The sequence below is a fragment of the Bubalus kerabau genome, chromosome 6 (assembly GCF_029407905.1).
Source record: "Bubalus kerabau isolate K-KA32 ecotype Philippines breed swamp buffalo chromosome 6, PCC_UOA_SB_1v2, whole genome shotgun sequence".
Lineage (NCBI taxonomy): Eukaryota > Metazoa > Chordata > Mammalia > Artiodactyla > Bovidae > Bubalus > Bubalus kerabau.
Window position 1 is genome coordinate 13,296,885 of NC_073629.1, and position 23,478 is coordinate 13,320,362.

Genomic DNA, 23,478 nt, shown 5'->3' on the forward strand with positions numbered 1-23,478 from the left:
AGAACAGAGGCTTGATCTAACTGGTTTACACAGAAAGCCAATAAAATTTGTGACACCAAACTTGCTCTGACCATGGAGGCCACAGGCGCCCTCTCGAATAGCTGAAGGTGCCCCGCCTTAGGCACCTTCTTGAGTGGGTCTTAGAAGCCCAGGCAGTTAAGTGGTCTCAGAGGGCCCCCACGCTCCAAATTAGTCATCCTGAAGGAAGAACAGAGAAGAAAAGGAGAGAAAAGGAAACAAGAACAACACGGGGAGACCAAGCCTGATGAACAAGGCCCGTAGCTTCATTTTCAAAAGGAGCTTTTATACCCTAAGTTGTACATAGAAGATAATAGGAGGTGCAAAGTCATGCAAGGTCAGCAGTCCTTGGCCCTTATCGAAACCAGGCTTTCTTTCTGCAAACTTATCATATACAAAGGCTTTAGGTGATTTACATCATCTTCTGGTCAGGAGACCTGTTAACATTCTTATTCTGATGAAGATTAGTCAACCAGAAAAACTTATTTTCACCAGAGGTGATTTTTCTTAAAGTTTGGCGCCACTCCCTGAAAGCACTAGATAGAGTTGCATTCCTATAGGGCAAAGGCGCAGTGGGGGATAATCAAGGGAAGAATTTATTAGCTCAAGGGTCTAAGGTTATTATTAACATTAAAGCTTCTACTTATTTTTCTATATACCAACTATGTTAATCAATACACTCCCAGAGACACAGTGGGTAAGGCATATGGAAACTTGGCAGCAAGCATTAGCTCAACAAGGAAATCCTCTACTAGTTCTAGTCTAACAATTTTAACTCTCCGAGAAGCTCTAAATTGTTAAAATATCTTAAGCTTCCCGTGCCTCTTGTGGTTGGGAGGTTGTGAACAATCACATGCATAGGTGTAAGAGTTGGGAAACCTGTTAGGCAAGTTAGAAAGCTTTCTCAGGGATTTGAATTGGAGCACACCTATTATACCCTGAAGACTTATTAACTAGAGCTCTAAGTTGATTTTCTTACAGAGAAAGGTGGTCAGGGATAGCCCCCTATAAATGTCAGAGGAGTAGGTGAAAGTCATAAAATAGTAAAACAGACAGATTCTTGTTTTGGGGTAGATGCTCAGTCAGGTCCAGGGGGGCCCCCTTGAGTCCTGATTTGCCTTTGCCTTCAGGGCCTCTCCACATGACCTTTGTCATGGGTGGGAACTCCTGTGCTGGCTCCCGGCATCTCCCCCTTTTTTATTTCTTAAGACAGCCAGATGCAATTCAGTCGCGAGCACTTTCTTTATCTATTCATACATCAATGATATTTAGGTTGCACATATCTTGGTTATTGTAAATAATATTGCGGTAAACATGGGGATGCAGATATCTCTTTGAGATAGTAATTCTGTTTTCTTTGGATATATACCCAGAAGTGGGACTGCTAGATCATATAATAGTTCTTTTTTTCTTTTTTTAATTTTCTAGGAGTCTACATACTGCTTTTCACTGTGACTGCACCAATTTACATTCTCACCAACATTGTACAAGGGTTTTCTTCTCTCCTTGTCCTTACCAACACATTTCCTGTCTCCATTTTTTTTACGTTATAGGGAATAAAGTTTATTTTGATGAAAAGTGTAAAGCAAAATTAAAATTGTGTACATTAGTAACATAACTCAACATGCTTAATTTGGTATAAGTGTGACACATTTTCTTGCTTTCCTATGTTTTGCTAAATCACCATAACCTTGTTGTTGTTCAGTCATTAAGTCATGTTTGACTTTGAAACCCCATGGACTGTAGCAAGCCAGGCTTCAATATCTCCCAGAGTTTGCTCAAATTCAAGTCCAGTGGGTCAGTGATGCTGTCTAATCATCTCATCCTCTGCTGACCCCTTCTCCTTTTGCCTTCCATCTTTCCCAGTATCAGGGTCTTTTCCAGTGAGTCAGCTGTTTACATCAAGTGTAAAGCTCCAAAGTATTGGAGCTTCAGCTTCAGCATCAGTCCTTTCAATGAATATTCAGGGTTGGTTTCCTTTAGGATTGGCTCTGGTTTGGTCTCCTTGCAGTCCAAGGACACCATAACCTAGACTGCTTTATTAAAATAAGGCATGTAAACTTATTCTTAACTCTTTTGCTTACGCTCTGATTTCAAACAATTTTATTAAAAAAAGGCCATTGTAACAGGTGTGAGGTGCTACCTCACTGTGGTTTTGATTTGCATTTCCCTGATGATTAGTGATGTTGAACACGTTTTCCTGTGTCTGTTGGCATTTGCATGTCTTCTTTGTAAAAATGACTATTCAGATCCTTTGTCCATTTTTAAATTATTATTTGAAGGTTTTTTTGGCTATAGAGTTGTATGACTTCCTCATATTATTACCAAGGACTTTTCCCCTATAATTTCTCCTAGGGGTTTTATGGTTTCTGTTCTTAAAGTCTTTAATACATTTCCAGTTAATTTTTGTGAGTGGTTTAAGATGGAGGTCCAGTTTCATTCTTTTGCATGTGAATTAGCAAGTTTCCCCAGCACCATTTATTTAGAGATTATCTTTTCCACTGAGTATTTTTGACTCCTTTGTCAAATATTAGTTGATGAGATATTCACAGATTTATGTCTGGGCTCTTGATTCTATTCCACTGGTTCATGTTTCTCATGTTTTTTATGCCAATGCCAATTTCTTTTGTTTGCTCAAGCTTTGTTGTATTGTTCGAAATCAGGAAGTGTAGAGCCTCTGGCTTTGTTCTTTTGTTGCAGGATTGCTTTAGCTATTTGGTGTCTTTTGTCGTTCCATACAATTTTTTTTTTTTAATTTCTATTAAAAAATGATGTTGGAATTTTGATAGGGATTGCATTAACTCTGTTTGGCTTCAATAGCTTTGAACAATATGGACATTTTAGCAATATTAATTCTTTCAATTCACCAACATGGGATTTCTTTCTGTATATTTGTGTCTTCATTTGTTGAACCATATCTTATAGTTTTCAATATACAGATCTTTAATCTCTTTGATTAAATTTGCAATCAATAATAACTCTTTTATTGTTTTTGATGCTACTGAAAATAATATTGTTTTCTTTATTTCTTCTTCAGATAATCCCTTGTTGTATACAGCACATCTGATTTTTGTATTGATATTGTATTCTGAAACTCTATGAATTAGTTCATTAGTTCTAACAGATTTTCTGGGGAGTTTTTAAGATTTTCTTTATTTAAGGTCACATCTTCCAACAGAGACAATTTTTCTTCTTCCTTTCCAATTTTGAGGCCTTTTATTATTATTATTTTCTTGTCTGATTACTCTGGCTAGGAATTCTAGAACTATGTTGAATAGGAGTGGAGAGAGGGCACCCTGGCCTTGGAGAATGTATCTGATGAAAAAAATCAAAATTCTCCAACAATTTAGTCTATTCCTTCTATCAGTTTTTTTTTTTTTCCCCCACCTCTTCAAAGCACATAAGACTCAGGCTTCTAGGAGGAAGGAAACTGATGTCATTTCATTGTGGTGTCCCAGGTTATTATTTTAATGGAGAGCAATATCAGAGTTATTGTTGGTTCAACTAGTGCCCTAATCAGTGGAGATATTTGCTTTCTTTCTCAGGCATGTTGCTGTTCCAAGTTAGATTCTGCCAAGTCATCATAATAACATCTTTCCAGATGTCTAAGGGAAATTTCCAAATGGCCAAATTACAAGAGTACAGAATAGATAGACAACTGGTTAGATAGATAGACAGATGTAGTGTGTGTGTGCTCAGTCACTCAGTCATGTCCAACTCTTTCCAACCCCATGTACTATATAGCCTGCCAGTCTCCTCTGTCCAGGGAATTTTCCAGGCAAGAATACTAGAATGGGTTGCCTTCTACCGAAGAGATCTTCCTGACCCAGGGATTGGTTCCACAACTCTTGTGTCTCCTGCGTTAGCAGGCAGATTCTTGACCAGTGAGCCACCTGGGAAACCATATATGTCCCTCCGAATATTAATGTCCAAAGTGAAGTGAGTGGGTCAGTAGAGGGAGCTGGCTTCCTTTTCTCCCCTTTGCTACAATCCCCTCAGATTCCTGCCTTCTGCCCCCACGTGGTGAGTCACTTCCTGTCATATGCAGGTTCAGGACTGTGCTGCCCACAGTGGAAACCTGCTTCCTGTGCCACACAGTCCTAGTCCAGTCCTCAAAGGCCCTCATGGGTCCTTGTCTGCTAGATCCCTCCCTTTCCCAGGGTGCAGGACCCCAGCCAGGCCAAGGAAAGTTTCCAGGGCTTCAAGGCACCTCCAGGCTCTAGATCCCTCCCCCTGAGGCTCACACACACTTTTTCTGTCCAGGCATTCCCGGGATTAAAAGAGGCCTTGTTGCGGGAGGAACCACTGGGGGATCACTCAGCATTCTCCTGGCTGTGGCCCTGCTGTTTTACTGCTGGTACCAGAGGAAACCGGGTTTGTGTTCTCTTTTACCCTTTGCTAACCTCCACAACCTGTCCCTGCCTCAGAAACCCCATTCATTGCAGCCTTGGAAACTGCCACATTACTATTCTCCACCTCACCATCCCAGTGCTAATAGATGGGCTCACGTGCTTTCTTCAAAAGGCAGTTTTCTTAACAGATGTCTAGTCTAACTTATGAAGCCTCAGGTGAAAGATGGGGAGGGAATACACATTTTAATGTAAAGTTTCAAGAACTTCAAACAGTTTCCTTGGATAGTTTCTTTGGTCCAAACAGACTGGTCCACTAGATACTTCAGCCCATCCTACATCCCCCATAAGTGGACAATCAAATAAAACTTGAAAGGCCCTATGAAGAAATGACTGAGAATGGGAGCTGACTAATCTATCCTTCTTCCTCAGAGATGTCCTTGAGTCAAAGCCTGGGACCAGCATCTCGTATTCCAATGGCTCCGCTCTCTACAGGTCAGGCTACTGGCTCCCCCTCCACCCAGAGGAGAGAGTTTCTCCCACGTACTATCTGTTTTGCTTTCAAAGCCTTCTTGCTTTAGCCCAGGTCAGGCTAGTTTCAGCTGGTGTAGAAGCATATACAAAAGCTTTTTCAGCTCTAGTGCAGTTACCCACATGCTTTAACTTTGTGTTTTGAGTACATGCTCAGTCACGTCCCACTCTTTGTGACCCCATGGACTGTAGCCCCCCAGGCTCCTCTGTCCATGGAATTCTCCAGGCAAGAATACTGGAGTGGGTAGCCCTTCCCTTCTCCAGGGGATCTTTCCTGCCCAGGGATCAAATCCATGTCTCCTGCATTGCAGGCAGATGCTCTCCTGTCTGAGCCACCAGGGAAGCACAACTCTGTGTTTTTAACTTAATTCAACTCAACTCACCGGATCCTTCTGAGCACCTCCTGCGTATCCTGCACTGGGCTGGATGTACAGAGCTTTGGACCTCTGACCAAAGTGTCCTTAACAAGCCTGAGGTGAAGTCTGAGGTTCTGGGCATAACCACAGTTTCTTCTGGAAATCCACTTGTAACCCCACACTACTCTGCAAGAAAAACAATTTGGTTGTATTTAGTATTTCTTAAGGTATATCAACACAGCCTTGAACCCTAATCAAGTATCAGATGTTTGCATATTCAACACAGCAATGTGTAGCCCTGACCCCAGCAAGTTATGTGCTTGGTTCAGTTCTTTTTCATGGGAATCCGAGACTGCACCCACATTTGAATTGACTCTGTTAGCACATGGGCTTCCCTGGTAGCTCAGCTGGTAAAGAGTCCATCTGCAATGCAGGTGACCCCAGTTTGATTCCTGGGTTGGCAAGTTCCCCTGGAGACCTAGGCTGCCCACTCCAGTATTCTTGTGCTTCCCTGGTGGTTCAGATGGGAAAGAATTCACCTGCAATGTGGGAGACCTGGGTTTGATCCCTGGATTGGGAAGAACCCCTGGAGCAGGGCATGGCAACCCACCCCAGTATTCTTGCCTGGAGAATAGCCCTGGACAGAGGAGCCTGGCAGGCTATGGGGTCGAAAGAGCCAGACACAACTGAGCACCGCACAGCACAGCGCACAGCTCAGGTGGTACATGTGTGCAATATTTGAGGACGGGCTCCCTCTGCTGACACAAATCTGCCTTTGTTTTATTTGCAGGTGATGTCTTTCAGGGAGACACAATCAGGTGAGGTCTCAGCCTTCTGGTTTCCCAAGAATAAAACATGCAGAACTGTGGGGATACAAGATTAGGCCAAGTGATTTCTCTATGTCCCTGTGGCTTGATGCTCCCACTTTCACATTCTTTAAAATGGCCATAATCACAGCTTCTTAGAATCCTTCTAATAGTGTATACAATGGATTTTCCCACATAAATAGATCAGTTTCTTATTTCAAATTTACCCATTCCATTAAATGGATGATACTAAAGGTTATAGATTTTCTAGATTGGCACAAAATATTTCTGGTGCAAATAGTCCTATAGTTAGATCACATGTTACTATAACTGTATAAAATGATTGTTAGTCCTAGATTTTACAGTGGGGTCTCAGCTTCTAGTAATCCTCTTTTTGTCCCAAATGTGCTTATTTACTCATCAAATTTTGTGTTTTTAATTTGGTTTGGTAAATATGGTCTTGTTCTTCTATCTGTGTCAGTGTCTCGGTCTTAGGACATAGTCAGGGTCTTGGATCATGGATTATGTCTAATTGCTTCTTGAATTATCCAGGCAGAATGCTGTGAAGACACTTCCTCCTGATGATGAGGCTGGGTTTTGTTTGTTTGTTTGTTTTTTTACCAATTGAGGGTGACCATTCTGTTTATGAGATGATCATTTCTATGACGTCAAAGACTCTTCTGGCCTCGTTCTGCTGACTTCTCCCCATTCTTTTTTCTCTCTATCCCACTTTCATGTACAGTGTAATGTTCCAAGGATGATCAGTGTTTCTATGCCTTACAGGAGACCCCTGACTGTAGGCCCACCAGGACCCCTCAACCCCATGTGCCCTGCCCCTGTGGAGCTGCAGCAGTTGTACATCAATGGTGAGGACTCCCTGGTAGGAAGCTGCTCTGGGCCTGAGCCAGAGAAAGATACTTGTTTTGGGGCCTGGCAAAAGGCCCTGGTCTCCCTAAGTATCCCAGACATTCATGGTAAACAATTGTTTATGAAGAAGCATCTGTAGCATGCCCCACTGACTGGCACTGCTTACAAAGTGTTTTGTTTTGTTTTGTTTTGTTTTTTCTTCTCAGTGCATCCCAGAGAAAGAGACTTGGTATATTCTGAGATCCAGATTACGCAGCCTGGGGCAGAAGGGGAAGGTACGTTACTGGGGAGAGATTCTGGCTTCAAATTGCATCCATTCATTTGACACATGTTTGCTGAGTCTCCTTTGAGTAAAGGGAGTGAATCAGTGATCAAGACAGATTAAAAATCCCTACAGTAGCGCTTAGATTCCAAAGAAAGAGGACAGATACAGAAAGCTACGTAGCATCTTTCCTGATGTCAGAACAAAAATTAAACATTCTTCTAATAGACATTGTAATCATGAAGGCATATGTTCAAAGTTTACCTGAAAGTAATGAATGAATTATTGCAAAGCACCTACCATGTGATAAGAATATTATCATTATAATATATAAATATTAATATGTGTAATATATACACGTTTAGTTAATCTATATAACAACCCTGTGTAACCCACATACTGAGCAAGCAAGACTCATGACTTACTTACAAAAATTTTCTGTCCCCCACTGTGTCTTTAAACTTTCTTCTGTGAGAGATTTTCCTGGGCACTCGGGTTGAAAATTCTGGCAACCAAAGGCTTTTCAACACATTCTCCATTCTCTTAGGTGATAGACAGTAGGTGGACACTTTATGTCACATTCTCGTAGTCTCTTACTTAGTAAGTAAATAGAACTCCAAGTTTGAAGATGGTTAATCAGAACTTTCTCCTCACCTAGCGCAGGCAGGTTTCAGAATGAAGCTGGCAATGGTGTGGGTGATGGGGAGGACCAGGCAGAGTTGGCTTCTTCCCTATCTCTTGGGTTGACTTCCTCTAACTAGCTTGGGGAAAGGAGTGGGAAAGAAGTTACTCCAACTGGTACTGTGTAAGCTGGCTTCTGCCTTCCTGAGATGACAGATACTTAAGTGGGCACTCCATCCTATAACGTATATATATGGTCTCTCATATATATGATGGAGCCCTCCTTCCTAAAGTTCCTTAGGCACAGCTGAGGCATTTCTAATTCCATGAGTTGTTTCTTGCTCCTTCACTGGCCTCACCTCCAATCAGTCACATCCAAATTCCTGCTGCTGGAGTCCCTTGGTACCTGGAGGCTTTATTGAACAGGACTTAAGGTGACCACACTTCTGCTTGTTCTGTCTCCCATGTGGACCACATCTGTACCTGGGGACACCTGAGAATTTCAGGTCCTAGCTGGCCCAGCAGATTTCTTTTGATCCCACCACTTGTTGTGAGTTAGAACTCTCAATGCTCCTGATAAGGGGTGTTGAAATATTTTTTAATTGTAATTTGCAGTAATAAATATAAGCTGTGTAAAAAAAAAAAAGAAATACAAGTTGTACTGTCAAGAAATGTGAATGTGCACACATATATGCACACACACATACCTAAACCAAAGGTTTTAGGAGATAATGCTTAGTGTGATGCACTCAATTTTCTATTCCACTCAAATTGATTGTTTTAATCAACTTTATGGCGGTATCAACAATATAAAATATAATTCACCACTTTTAAATGCACATTCAAATTATTTTAACAAATGTATCCATTCACAGAATCACCACCACAATAACACTGTGATGTGTGAACATTTCCAGAAGCCCAGAAAATCCTTTCATACTCCTTTGCAGTTAATCTCCCTCCAGCTTCACCCTTGACAATTACTGATCTGCCTTCTGTCCTATAGTTTGCTATTCTATAATTTCACATAAACAGATTCTTTTATAATGCAATCCTTTTGTTTGGCTTCTTTCACTTAACACAATGTTTTGAAACTCATCCACATTCTAGCATAAGTAGTTCACTAATTTTTTGACATGTAAAAAGCTATGCCTATTTAATATATACAGCTCATGAGTTAGGGGATGAATCAACACCAGAGAAACTGTTACTACCATTAAGGCCATAGATATATGCACCATTTTCCAAAGTTTTCTTTCACACCCTTTATGATGATGATAATGATGATGTGTGGTAAGGACACTTAACATAAAATTTACCTTCTTACTAATTTTAAGTATACAATAAAATATAGTTAGTGATTGCAATATGTAGCTCAGTTGCTAAGTCATGTCCAAATCTTTGCTACCCCATGAACTACAACATGCCAGGCTTCCCTGTCCTTCTCTATCTCCTGGAGTTTCCTCAAACTCATGTGCATTGATGTCATCCAGCCATCTCATCCTCTGTTGCCCTCTTCTCCTCCTACCTTCAATCTTCCCCAGCTTCAGGGTCTTTTCCAGTGAGTCACTTCTTCACATTAGATGGCCAAATGATTGGAGCTTCAGCATCAGTCTTTCCAATGAATATTCAAAATTGATTTCCTTTAGAATTGACTGGTTTGATCTCCTTGCAGTCCAAGGGACTCTCAAGAGTCTTCTTCAGCATCACAGCTTGAAAGCATCAATTCTTTGGCATTCAGCCTTCTTTATGGGCCAACTCTCACATACATGACTACTGGAAAAACTATAGCTTTGACTAGATGTATCTTTGTTGGCAAAGTTATATCTCTGCTTTTTAATATGCTGTCTAGGTTTGTCATAGCTTTTCTTCCAAGGAGCAAGTGTCTTTGAATTTCATGGCTGCAGTCATCATTGCAGTGATTTTGGAGCCCAAGAAAATAAAGTCTCTCACTGTTTCCACTTTTCCCCCTTCTTTTTGCCATGAAGTGATGGGACTGGATGCCATGATCTTAGTTTTTTGAATGTTGAGTTTTAGGCCAGCTTTCTCCATTCTTCTCTTTCATCTTCATCAAGAGGTTCTTTAGTTCCTCTTTGCATTCTGCCATTAAAGTGATATCATCTGCATATCTGAGGTTGATATTTCTCCCAGCAATCTTGATATTCCAGCTTGTGCTTCATCCAGCTCAGCATTTCATATGATGTACTCTGCATTTAAGTTAATTAAGCAGAGTGACAATATATGGCCTAGATGTACTCCTTTCCCAATTTTGAACCAGTCTGTTGTTCCATGTCTGGATCTGTTGCTTCTTGTCCTACATACAGACTTCTCAGGATACAGGTAAGGTGGTCTGATAATCCCATCTCTTTAAGAATTTTCCACAGTTTCTTGTGATCCACACAGTCAAAGCCTTTAGCATAGTCATTGAAGCAGAAAAAGATTTTTTTTGCAATTCCTTTGTTTTTTCTTGGAGAAGGAATTGGCAACCCACTCCAGTACTCTTTCCTGGAAAATCCCATGGACGGAGGAATCTGGTAGGCTACAGTCCATGGGGTAGCGAAGAGTCGGACATGACTGAGCGACTTCACTTTCACTTTATGATCCAGCAGATGTTGGAAATTTGATCTCTAGTTCTTCTGCCTTTTCTAAATCCAGCTTGTACATCTGGAAGTTCTCGGTTCATGTACTGCTGAAGCCTAGCTTGAAGGATTTTGAGCATAATCTTGCTAGCATGTGAAATGAGGGCAATTGTACAAGAGTTGGAACATTCTTTGGCATTGTCCTTTTTTGGGATTGGAATGAAAGCTGACCTTTCCCAGTCCTGTGGCCATTGTTGAATTTTCCATATTTGCTGGCATATTGCGGAGAAGGCATATTGCAATGGCACCCCACTCCAGTACTCTTGCCTGGAAAATCCCATGGACGGAGGAGCCTGGCAGGCTGCAGTCCATGGGGTCGTTAGGAGTCGGACACAGCTGAGCGACTTCATTTTCACTTTTCACTTTCATGCATTGGAGAAGGAAATGGCAACCCACTCCAGTGTTCTTGCCTGGAGAATCCCAGGGATGGGGGGGCTTGGTGGGCTGCCATCTATGGGGTCGCACAGAGTCAGACACGACTGAAGCAACTTAGCAGCAGCAACTGGCATATTGAGTGCAGCTCTTTAACAGCATCATCTTTTAGGATTTGAAATGGCTCAGCTGGAATTCCGTCACCTCCACTAGCTTTGTTCGTAGTATGCTTCCTAAGGTCCACTTGACTTCACATTCCAGGATGTCTGGCTCTAGGTGAGTGACCACACCATCATGGTTATCTGGGTCATTAAGAGCTTTTTTTGCACAGTTCTGTATATTCTTGCCACCTTTTCTTAATCTCTTCTGTTTCTATTAGGTCCTTGCTGTTTCTGTCCTTTATTGTGCTTTATTGCATGAAATATTCCCTGATATCTCTAGTATTCTTGAAGAGATCTCTAGTTTTTCCCATGTATTGTTTTCCTTTATTTCTTTGCACTGTTTCCTTAAGAAGGCCTTCTTATCTCCCCTTGTTATTCTCTGTAACTCTGCATTCAGTTGGGTATATCTTTTCCTTTCTCCTTTGCCTTCCACTTCCCTTCTTACTACACAGTATATCTCCAGAATGTATTCATCCTTGATAACTCAAACTTTGCACCTTTTGAGCCTTACTTCTAGTTTCCTTTCCCCAAGCTCCTTGTAACCACCATTCTACTCTGCTTCTGTGAGTTTGAAAAAAATACAATATTTGTCCTTCTGTATCTGGCTTATTTTTCTTAGCATAATGTCTTCCAGATCGAACTGTGTTGTCACAAATGACAGGATTTCCTTCTTTCTTAAGGTGGAATAATATTCCATTGTATGTGTGTGTGTATGTCTGTGTGTGTGTATCATATTTCTGTTTTCATTCATCCACCAATAAACTTTTAAGTTGTTTCTATATCTTGCTCTGATCTATTCAAGATCCTAATTTCAATTCCTTTGGGTATGTACTTAGAAGTGGAATTGCTGGATCATACAGTAGTTTTATTTTTAACTGTTTAAGAAACTCCATACAGTTTTCCATATTAACAGTACCAATTTACACTCTCACCAACAGTGTTCCAGACTTCCTTTTTCTCCACATCCTTGCCAACTCTTTTTTTTTTTTTCTTGCCAACTCTTGTTATCTTTTATCTTTTTAATGATAGCCCTCCTAACAGGTGTGATGTGATATCTCACTCTGGTTTTGATTCCACTGATGATTACTGATGTTGAGCACCTTTTCAATAACTGCTGACCATTTGTATGTCTTCTTTAGAGAAACATCTCTTCAGATCCTTTGCCCATTTTAAAATTGGGTTGTTATTATTGTTAGTTTAGCTGTTGAGTTGTATGAATTCCTTATATATTTTGCATATGAATCTCTTATCTGATATTATGGTTTGCAAGTGTTTTCTTCCATCTTGTAAGTTGCCTTTTCAGTATCCTTGTGTCTAGTAGAAATTTCAATTGTAAGCTGATCCTGAACTTGGTTTACAAATGAGGTTTAGGACTTCTGCAAGGTCCCAAATCCAATGAAGACTAAGTCTTCTGTTGTACTATAATATTTGCTGCATATAGTGCCTATTGCTATATTTGACTAATGCATATCCTCTGAACACCTGCTTTGTCTGTCACTGATTTCTCAGCCATCCTCACTAATCAGGATCTTTTGAATGATAGAATTAGAATTGCCACCAATTTGATTGGGTTAATTGGGTGCTTCTTATCGAGTCACCTTGATCAGTTGCTGCTCTTCACACTGTCTTTGACATATTTGTCAAAACACCCTTGAAGCTGAGCACTGTATTGGTGGATGAGTTATATTTCAGGCACTTTCTGTGTTGATGATCTGTAGCAATATTTCTTCACCAGTGCCTGAGTGTTTGCATGAAGGCCCTGAAATTGCATGCAGTTCCTTGGATATGTCTATTATTCCAGGGAGACAGTACATAGCTTCTATTTGGTCATTAAAAAGATCTGTAACCCCAAAAGATCCATGGAAAAAATATGGTGAAAAATAGAGTATCCCAGGATGTATCCTTTTTCCCAGGCTCTATCCCTCCATAAAATTACTATATAGTTCTCATGATTCTATCTGCTCTGAGATTCTTTATGTTTAATAAGGAGGATGTGAGAAATGGTGTGATCACTGACCTAGAACCAGACATCCTGGAATGTGAAGTCAAGTGGGCCTTAGAAAACATCACTACGAACAAAGCTAGTGGAGGTGATGGAATTCCAGTTGAGCTCTTTCAAGTCCTGAAAGATGATGCTGTGAAAGTGCTGCACTCAATATGCCAGCAAATTTGGAAACTCAGCAGTGGCCACAGGACCGAAAAAGGTCAGTTTTCTTTCCAATCCCAAAGAAAGGCAATGCCAAAGAATGCTCAAACTACCACACAATTGCACTCATCTCACACGGTAGTAAAGTAATGCTCAAAATTCTCCAAGCCAGGCTTCAGCAATATGTGAACCGTGAACTTCCTGATGTTCAAGCTCGTTTTAGAAAAGGCAGAGGAACCAGAGACCAAATTGCCAACATCCGCTGGATCATGGAAAAAGCAAGAGAGTTCAAGAAAAACATCTATTTCTGCTTTATTGACTATGCCAGAGGCTTTGACTGTGTGGATCACAATAAACTGTGGAAAATTCTGAAAGAGATGGGAATACCAGACCGCCTGACCGGCCTCTTGAGAAATTTTTATGCAGGTCAGGAAGCAACAGTTAGAACTGGACATGAAACAACAGACTGGTTCCAAATAGGAAAAGGAGTTCATCAAGGCTGTATATTGTCACCCTGATTATTTAGCTTCTATGCAGAGTACATCATGAGAAACGCTGGACTGGAAGAAGCACAAGCTGGAATCATGATTGCCGGGAGAAATCTCAATAACCTCAGATATGCAGATGACACCACCTTTATGGCAGAAAGTGAAGAGGAACTAAAAAGCTTCTTGATGAAAGTGAAAGTGGAGAGTGAAAAAGTTGGCTTAAAGCTCAACATTCAGGAAACTAAGATCGTGGCATCTGGTCCCATCACTTCATGGGCAATAGATGGGGAAACAGTGGAACCAGTGTCAGACTTCATTTTTTTGGGCTCCAAAATCACTGCAGATGGTGATTGCAGCCATGAAGTTAAAAGACGCTTAGTCCTTGGGAGGAAAGTTATGACCAACCTAAATAGCATATTCAAAAGCAGAGACATGACTTTGCCAACAAAGGTTCATCTAGTCAAGGCTATGGTTTTTCCTGTGGTCATGTATGGATGTGAGAGTTGGACTGTGAAGAAGGCTGAGTGCCAAATAATTGATGCTTTTGAACTGTGGTGCTGGAGAAGACTCTTGAGAGTCCCTTAGACTGCAAGGAGATCCAACCAGTCCATTTTGAAGGAGATCAGCCCTGGGATTTCTTTGGAAGGAATGATGCTAAAGCTGAAACTCCAGTACTTTGGCCACCTGATGCGAAGAGTTGACTCATTGGAAAAGACCCTGATGCTGGGAGGGATTGGGGGCAGGAGGAGAAGGGGATGACAGAGGATGGCTGGATGGCATCACTGACTCGATGGACGTGAGTCTGGGTGAAATCCGGGAGTTGGTGATGGACAGGGAGGCCCGGCGTGCTGCGATTCATGGGGTCGCAAAGAGTCGGACACGACTGAGCGACTGAACTGAACTGAACTGAAAGTTTTCTCTTACTGCGGCTCCATCTCCAAGAAACTTTGGCAATCAAATCAAAACCAGAACATGATAATGTAAGACAGTTTTTCCCTCAGGGCATACATTTAAAGGATTCTAGTGTGAACTTGCAGAAAAAGCAGGGGTTGGACTTTGCGATTGGTGAGATGGAGGTGCTGTAAATTAAGAGAGGCAATAATTGAAACTAAGAGAGAAATTATCTCTTAGCATCTGGTAAAGAAAGGGAGTGAGGTTTCTCTTTGTGGTATTGAGGGAGAACTTTATAGATCAATGGAGCTTCCAAAGAACATCCAGAGGATTGGGTTAAGAAATGGTAAAACAAGATCACTTGTGTTGTAGAAGGTGTTAGGTGGCAGAGAAGAGAAAATGACAATCAATGCAGAAAGCCCAATGACTCCCAGATTCTGGGAAATAAGCTAGAAGACTGGGTTTGGAGTGGATCCAAACATTCATCACCCTGTGGTTTTCTTTTTTTCCACAGCCAATACCTTCAGAACATCTCTAGAAGACCAGGTGAGTTTCATTTCCTGACTGTTTTTCTCTCCCATTACTACCTATCACCCCACATTCCCTCTCCTTCCAGTTCTTCTTCTATCTTTTTTCCACCCCAGCATGTCTCAATTGTCTACTCTGAAGTGAAGACACAGCTCTGAGATGATTCAGCTGGAAAGGTCAGCTCTAAAGATGAAGATGCCATGGAAAGTTATGAGAATATCCTACTTATACGACTTGTCTCTGATCCAAAGACCCAGCTTAGTGCAGTCCTTGAGGACTCTGGAGCGGCCAACTAGTCCCAGCTTTCCAGTTCTTCTTGCCCATGTGCGTTCACTCCAAGGACTTCTGATTCATCCAGTCTGAGGCAGTGATGGGAAGACCCCTCAGAGACTACATTGAAATGACCAAGATCCACGGTCAAGAGAGAAGCCTATATACCTTCTCTGAGCCTAACCTAATGTGCTCCTTACTATCTGATTTCAGGAGAGGGAGAAAGACTGCTGTAGAAAAACAGAAGGACAAATTTTGAAGAATTGGGATTTGTACCTAGATAGAAAGGACTGAGTGAATCAGGTCTCTGTTTAATACATATTCAGCAACTCTCCCTGTGGGGAGTAGGTTGCATCAATTGGTTTCACTATGAGTGGCTGCATGCATACTTCACAAGCAAAGCACAGGTCCATCCCTTCTGCTTACACTGCCTGTCAAGATTCAGTTGCAGACAAAAGAATCCATTTCAAGTGGTTTACAGATAAAGGAATTAAAAAGTTTATATTGGCTACTTTGAAAAATCATTTGAAGAGCTGGAGAAGCAGGCTCTAGACTGAGCTTCCAAAAGCAAAACCTGATTACATTAATGTTATTAGGGGCAAAGATTTTTAACACTGGAGACAAGAAATACAACAAATGTAAAAAGTTAAGTAACAACCTGGAAAACCTAAATTTGAATTGGAAATGTCAGTACAAACTGATGACAAAAACTGCTCATTTTAAAAATGGTATCTATTTCTGAGGTCATCCACTGGAAAGGTCTAGAAATAATTAATAATTCAGTAACAATGAGCATCCATTGCACATGCTGTAGTTTCTAAATACTTTTTCCTACTCAAAGGATATAGAGCTACCTTCCTTGTAGGAGCTGTATCTTTGAGTTATCAAATAGGTGATGCTAGAATAATTCTTCCAATAAATGAAGAAGGACTGAAAGAAATAGAAAGCAACTATTTTGTGTGAATGTTTCATGCAACACCTAATGATCAAGTTGATATAAAAAAACCCAGCCTAATATTATAGGCCTCCTAATGGAAGTATTCAATACCACCTACCAAGTATTTAAGCCTGAATTATCAGAAGTAAATCTATTGAAGTCTCTAGATCTAACTACCAGTTTATAGGAAATACAGTGGACAAAGGATTTTGTTAAATAGCACCATGGGATTGTGATCAGATAAATCTAAACTATGGAAAAATTCTAAAGGATAAATGATCTGGTTTCTTTAACAAAAAAAGAAAGGAGAAAGGGAAGACTTATAAATTAAATGATACTTAAGCCATGTCAGTCAAAAGGAATGAGTGGGTCTTGCCTCAAACAAATCAAGTTTAAAAAGAATTACTTATGGAATACTAAATGAAATTTATACATTAATATGAAGAAATTTTGTTTGGATAATTTATATGTTTGAAGAATTTATGTTTTGGGTATAAATGATAGTATTATGGTTATGTTTTTATTAAAAATATTCATCTTTTACTTAATACTGAAGTATTTGTACATTAAATATTATGATTTTGCTTGAAATAATCCAATAAGAGTTGGGTGGGCAGGAAGTGGATAGAGGTACAGATAAAGCAAAATTGGTCATGTGAGCACCATTTCTGAAGCTGGATGATAGGTATGTAAAGGGAGGAAGTAGAGCTTATACTAGCCTCTTTGTATGTCTTAAATTTTGATGATAAAAAGTTAAGCATTGCATTGTATATATGTACCACAGCTTCTTTACCCAATGGATCTCTAGGTTGTTTCATGTCCTAGCTACAGTAAATAGTGCTGCAAGGAACATTGGGGTACATGTGTCTTTTACAATTATGATTTTCTCAGGGTAGCCCAGTAGTGGGATTGTTGAGTCATATCGTAGTTTTATTCCTAGTTTTTTTAAGGAAACTCCATACTGGCTCCGATAGTGGCTGTATCAGTTTGCATTTCCACCAACAATGATAGAGGGTTCCCTTTTCTCCACATTCTCTCCAGCATTTATTGTTTGTGGATTTTTTGATGATGGCTATTCCGACCAGTGTGAGGTGATTTCACACTGTAATTTGATTTGCATTTCTCTAATAATGAGCAATGTTCAGCATCTTTTCATGTGTTCATTAGCCATCTGTATGTCTTCTTTGGACATTGCTCAGTCATAAAAAGGAGCACATTTGAGTCAATGTTAATGAGGTGGATGAACCTAGAGCCTATTATACAGAGTGAAGTAAGTCAGAAAGAGACAAACAAATATGTAAAGTATGTAAAAGCCATATGTAAAGTAGATAGCCAGTAGGAATTGTTGTATGATTGAGAGAACTCAAACCAGGGCTCTGTGACAACCTGGAGGGGTGGGATGGGCTGGGAGGGAGGTTCAAGAGGGAGAAGACATATGCACACCTATGGCTGAATCATGTTGATGTATGGCAGAAACTGACACAGTAGTGTAAAACAATATCCTCCAATTAAAAGTAAATAAAATTTACTTTTATTTGGACCTAGAGTGGACCTAGGGTGGAAGGGATAGTTAGGGAGTTTGGGATGGGCATGTACACACTGCTATATTTAAAATGTATAGCTGACAATGTCCTACTGTATATAGCATGGGAAACTCTGCTCAATGTTATGTGGCAGCCTGGACGGAAGGGAAATCTGGGGGGGAGAACAGATACATGTATATGTGTTTCTGAGTTCCTTTGCTGTCTAGCTGAAGCTATAATATGCATTAATATTGGCTATACTCCAATACAAAATAAAAAGTTAAAAAGAATGTTAAGCACTCCTAATCTCCCTTACTCTGCTTTACTTTTATCCCCCAAGCATTTATCACTTTAAAATATACCATACAATTTGCTTATGTACTATGCTTATTGTATGTCAGTCCTCTGGAAAGTAAATTAAGGGAAACAACGTTTGTCTTTTTTGTTCACTGACATATCCCAAGCACCTAGAACTATGCTTGATACATTCTAGGTACTTAATAAATACTTTTGAATACCTGAATTACCTATTTCATTCTAAAAGATCTGCCATGACAGTTCTTTTAGAATGGTGTGTGTGTGTGTGTGTGTATGTGTGTGTACTTTTAGTGTAGCTAGCAAAAGCAGTGTATCAAAATGAATATGGGTTTTAAATCCAAAAGATTTTAGTTCAAGACTTGAATTGTCACTTATAATTTCTTAGATAAGTTATATACATTTTTTGCATTTAATTTCCTTCTATGCAAAATGAAGATACTATGTACCTCATGGGCTTCCCAAGTAGTAAGAACTCATAGCTTATGGTGAACGATGGTGGATTTGTGGTCTTCGAAGAAGATTTAACTTTGGGGCCAGGCATCAGGCTTGATCACTCAACAGCTTTTGTGTAACAGAGTTTTATTAAAGTGAAAAAGGAACAGAGAAAGCTTCTGACATAGACATCAGGAAGGAGCCGGACAGTGTCCCCATCCTTAGTCTTAGCAAGGGAGTTATATACTTTTTAATTGTTTATTACAATAAATCAAAAGGATGTCTCAAGGTTGTAAAGATATTACTAGACCCATTTCCACAATATACATTTTAAGACAACAGGATTAGTCAGAAGGTTTTCAGGAAAGAGAAACATGTCCTCAAAGCAGGATACATTATAGTTATATAATCCTTACTAAGGAATGTAGAAAAGAGCCTTGTCCTTTCCTCTTCCTTGAGAATTCCAGACCCCTTACTCCTCCTTGGGGACCCTGGACTTCTTATCAACCTGCCTAAGGATTGACTCTCAGAAACTACCTGCCAATGCAGGAGACATGAGACGCGGGTTTGATCCTTGGCTCAGAAAGATCTCCTGGAGGCAGGCATGGCAACCCACTTCAGTATTCTTGCCAGGAGAATCCCAAGGACAGAGGAGCCTGGTGGGCGAGAGTCCAAAGGATAGCAGACTCTGACACAACTGAAGCAACTTAGCACACATGCTCATACCTTGTATGACCATTGTGAGTACATTCCTAATCAAGGCTTTTGTCCTTGCAGTTCCCTCTGTCTGTAATGCCTTTCCTCTTGATAACCACTACTTGTTTCCTCTCATCCTTTAGAGCTTACTCAAATGTTGTAATCTCCATAAAGTCTTCCAGTATTACCTGTTTATGATAGACACATCACCTAATCTTCATCAGCTCTTCTTCTTTATGCTACCTCATATTTATCCAAAGCACTTTTGTCATATGACATTATAAATTTTTATTTGTCTATTATCTGATTACCCAAAGCATAATTTATGCTCTATGTAAACAAGAATTTTATTTGTTTTGTTTAAGAATGTACCCTCTTTCAGAGCCCAACACATGGTAAGCACTTAGTTAACATTTATGAATTATGAGAATTATATAAAGCAATCAATGTAAGTGTCTGATAATGTGCCTTTTGTATATAAGCATTCAATACATATTAATTGCCACTGTTTAGTAAGCCACTGATTTATTTTCTAGGTCAAAAAATATTTATTGTGTACTTAGTATACCAAACATAAAGATAGATCAGGAAAAAAATGTTTCTCCTTAAGAAGTTTCCAGTAGAGAACAGACTGGCTACAAGGGAAGGGGAATGAGAGGGTGGGACAAATGGGCAGAGCAGCATGAACACATTTACACTGCCAAATGTAAGATATAGAGCCAGTGGGGATTTGCTGTATGATTCAGGGAACTCACCAGGGCTCTGTGATAACCTAGAGGTGTGGAAAGGGGTGGGGGGGTGGGAGGAAGGTTCATGAGGGAGGGGCCATATATATGCCTATGGCTGATTCATATTGATGTGTGGCAGAAACCGACACACTATTGTAAGGCAATTATTCTTCAATTAAAAATAAAATTAAAACGTTTCCAAAGTAACGCACTGGAAGAGATAGATACATAAAGAGATAATTCCAGTATAATGGGAAAGTATGATTAGATGGGGAGAAGGCAATGGCAATCCACTCCAATACCCTTGCCTGGAAAATCCCATGGACGGAGGGGCCTGGTAGGCTGCAGTCCATGGGGTCGTGAAGAGTCGGACACGACTGAGAGACTTCACTTTCACTTTTCACTTTCATGCATTGGAGAAGGAAATGGAAACCCACTCCAGTGTTCTTGCCTGGAGAATCCCAGGGACGGGGGAGCCTGGTGGGCTGCCATCCATGGGGTCACACAGAGTCGGACACAACTGAAGCGACTTAGCAGCATGATTAGATGGAGCACTTAGCCCATGTGTTAGGGAAAGTAACATTAACAGTTGTAACAGGTGAGCCCAGAAGACTCAGGAACTTTCCAAACAAATCATCAGTTGCTCTCAGAGTGAAGGGTAAGGCTGCACTCCACCCAGCCATTCAGGAACATAGGTTGCTTACATCTCATGGTACTGCCATCTTCAGTGCTTCCAGTTCCTCTGCAAAAGGGGAGAGCATGGAAGGTCAGCCAAAAGACTTTAGGGCCCAGTCCTGAAAGTGGAATACATTTCATTGCTCCCACAGGCCACTGACCAGAACTTAGCCACAGTTTCCCTACCTAACTCAGGAGTGGGAGTAGGAATCCAGCTGAGGCCTGGAAATCAGAAGCCACAGATCTTATGGACACCCCAGCTAGTCACTGCATGACTCAACCAAGGGAAATTTTCAGGGAAAATTTTTCTGGAAGAGATAGCACACAGTAAGCAAGAGGGTATTAACATGTAGGAACCAACCAGATTGGAGTTCAGATCCAGGTCACAGTTCATATCTATGTAACCTTAGCTGTTGTTGTTCAGTTGCAAAGTTGTGACCAACTCTTTGTGATCCATGGACTTGTCCATTACCAGGTCCCGGAGTCTGCTCAAACTCACGTCCATTGAGTCAGTGATGCCATCCAACCATCTCATCCTCTGTTGTCCCCTTCTCCTCCTATCTTCTACCTTTCCCAGAATCAGGATCTTTTCCAATGAGTTAGCTCTTTGCATCAGGTGACCAAAGTATTGGAGCTTCAGCTTCAGCATCAGTCCTTACAATAAATATTCAGTGTTGATTTCCTTTAGGATTGACTGTTAAGTTACTCAAATATCTCCTTAGAGATTAAAAATGAGAGAGCAGTAGAACCTAATTCATAAACATGCTGTGAGGATTAAATGTGTGGAGTCTTAAGCATAAAGTTTAAGACACAGTAAACATTTATTAATAAGAAATGTTAGCTGTCAGGAAGAGGAGAAAGGAAGGAACAGTAAGGAGAGGAAAAGGAAACTGAATTAGAAAACTAGACACATAAAGAATGGGCTAGGAAATGAGGCAAAGGGCTTTGCTGTTGCTGCTGCTGCTAAGTCGCTTCAGTCGTGTCTGACCCTGTGTGACCCCGGAGACGACAGCCCACCAGGCTCCTCCGTCCCTCGGATTCTCCAGGCAAGAACACTGGAGTGGGTTGCCTAGACAGACATAGATAACTGTGCTCAGGCATAAAACAGAAAAATGTGTTCAGGAACTTATAAGCAGATTAGTATATGTTCAGGGTAAAAATCTGCTTACTGGAAAATTGTGTCAGTCTGGAAAGGTAGCTATCCCAGTAACCTTGGCACCATAAGGAGATTTATCTTGTAACCATCAGGAGCCATGGATGATTTGGTCTCACAGTGTGTCTCAGATTTGTGTCCTTCAGAGAGCTCTTTCTGGTGGTTCTGTCACAGCTGCATGGTGGGTAATGGTGACAGGGAGAGTGCTTGGGTACTGTCATTGTAGTCTAGGTTAGATGAACAGGGTAGAGCCACAGACGCAGTATAGGGGAGGGGCACAAAGCTTGTTTTGTGAGAAACTCAGTAAAAGTAATTGATCGATTAGAAGTGAAGAAAGGCATCGAGGACAGCTCCCAGGCATTTGGCTTAGGCTGCTCAGGGGAACTATGATGCCATAGATGGAGACAAACTGGAGTATAATTCAAAAACTTCTTGGCAAAACTGCAGCCTCACCCAGTTGTGCTCAGTGTTGCATTTTATGCGCTAAGACTTTATATGCCAAAAATTTTGTGGAAAATTTGAGATTCACATCACGTCTCTCTCCTCCTGGCCAATCACTTTGGGGCCTAGTCTTTTTCCTTTTCTTTAAGAATTTGATTCATTGCCTTCACTCTCGAGTTGTTAGGAAGTTTACCTAGATAATCACTATGATAATTCCATCTTGTGTTTTTGATGAGTCTGCTGTGCTTGCCACCAGCCTTTGGTCTTATTAGCACCATCCCAGCTTCTTGCTTATTATATTTAATAAAATCTCTAAAGCTAAGCGTGGCCTTGAGATAAGATGTAAAAACAGCCCCTACCCAAATGTCAGCTCAAGAGTCTCAAAAAGAGGAACCCCAAGATAAATATATCATTTATGTTTATGCAAAATTGTGTTATGTCTTCAGACTTGCCAGAGGCATGGAAAAATAACACCTCAGAAATTTACATAAGCTGGAGGGGCAAGGGGAAAGCCTCAAACCAGTTGGCTTCTATTATTTTCTAGCTAAAAAAAGAAAAAAAAAACAGAATTTTCATTATGAAAGGAAATTAGCTTATTTGCACAGGGCCTCCTTCCCTGAGAACACAGGAAGTCCAAGTTCTCCCCAAGAAGCTATTCAGGGTCATGAAGAGGAGGGCAGAGTTAGATTCAGGACATTACATAACTTTTATGACCCAGTGAAAAGTGAAAATGTACTGGGGTCCAGCCCCGGTTGGATCCAGGGATTCCCTCAGGAGGACTGCGTTGGCGAAAAAGATAGATAAAAGGAAAAAGACACAGACATTTGATCTGACTGGTTTACGTGGGAAACTAATAAAACCTGTGACACCAGGTTTGCACTGACCACGGAGGCCACAGGCGCCCTCTAGAATAGTGGAAGGTGCCCCACCTTAGGCACCTTCTCGAGTGGGTCTTAGAAGCCCAGGCAAGTAAGTGGCCTCAGAGAGCCCCCACGCTCCAAGTCAGTTACCCTGAAGGAAGAACAGAGAAGAAAAGGAGAGAAAAGGAAGGAAGAAAGAACGACATGGGGAGACCAAGCTTTGAGCAAGGCCCGTAGCTTTATTTTCAAAGGGAGCTTATATACCTTAATTTGTGCATAGAGGATAATAGGGGGTGTAAAATCATGCAAAGTCAGCAGTCTTTGATCCTTATAGAGACCAGGCTTTCTTTTCTGCAAACTTATCATATACAAATGGTTTAAGTGATTTACATCATCTTCTGGCCAGAAGG

General features: G+C 40.8%; 1 protein-coding gene across 1 annotated transcript in view; it reads left to right on the forward strand.

Annotated features, from left to right (window-relative positions):
- The window catches only part of FCRL4 (Fc receptor like 4), a 38,327-nt gene extending 22,990 nt beyond the window's left edge, over positions 1 to 15,337 (forward strand). The window contains 6 exon segments of the mRNA XM_055586692.1: positions 4,282 to 4,392; positions 6,045 to 6,072; positions 6,844 to 6,926; positions 7,134 to 7,202; positions 15,022 to 15,053; positions 15,152 to 15,337. Of these exon segments, the coding sequence (XP_055442667.1) occupies positions 4,282 to 4,392; positions 6,045 to 6,072; positions 6,844 to 6,926; positions 7,134 to 7,202; positions 15,022 to 15,053; positions 15,152 to 15,331 (503 nt within the window). The 3' untranslated portion in view covers positions 15,332 to 15,337.
- The last annotated feature ends 8,141 nt before the right edge of the window (positions 15,338 to 23,478 follow it).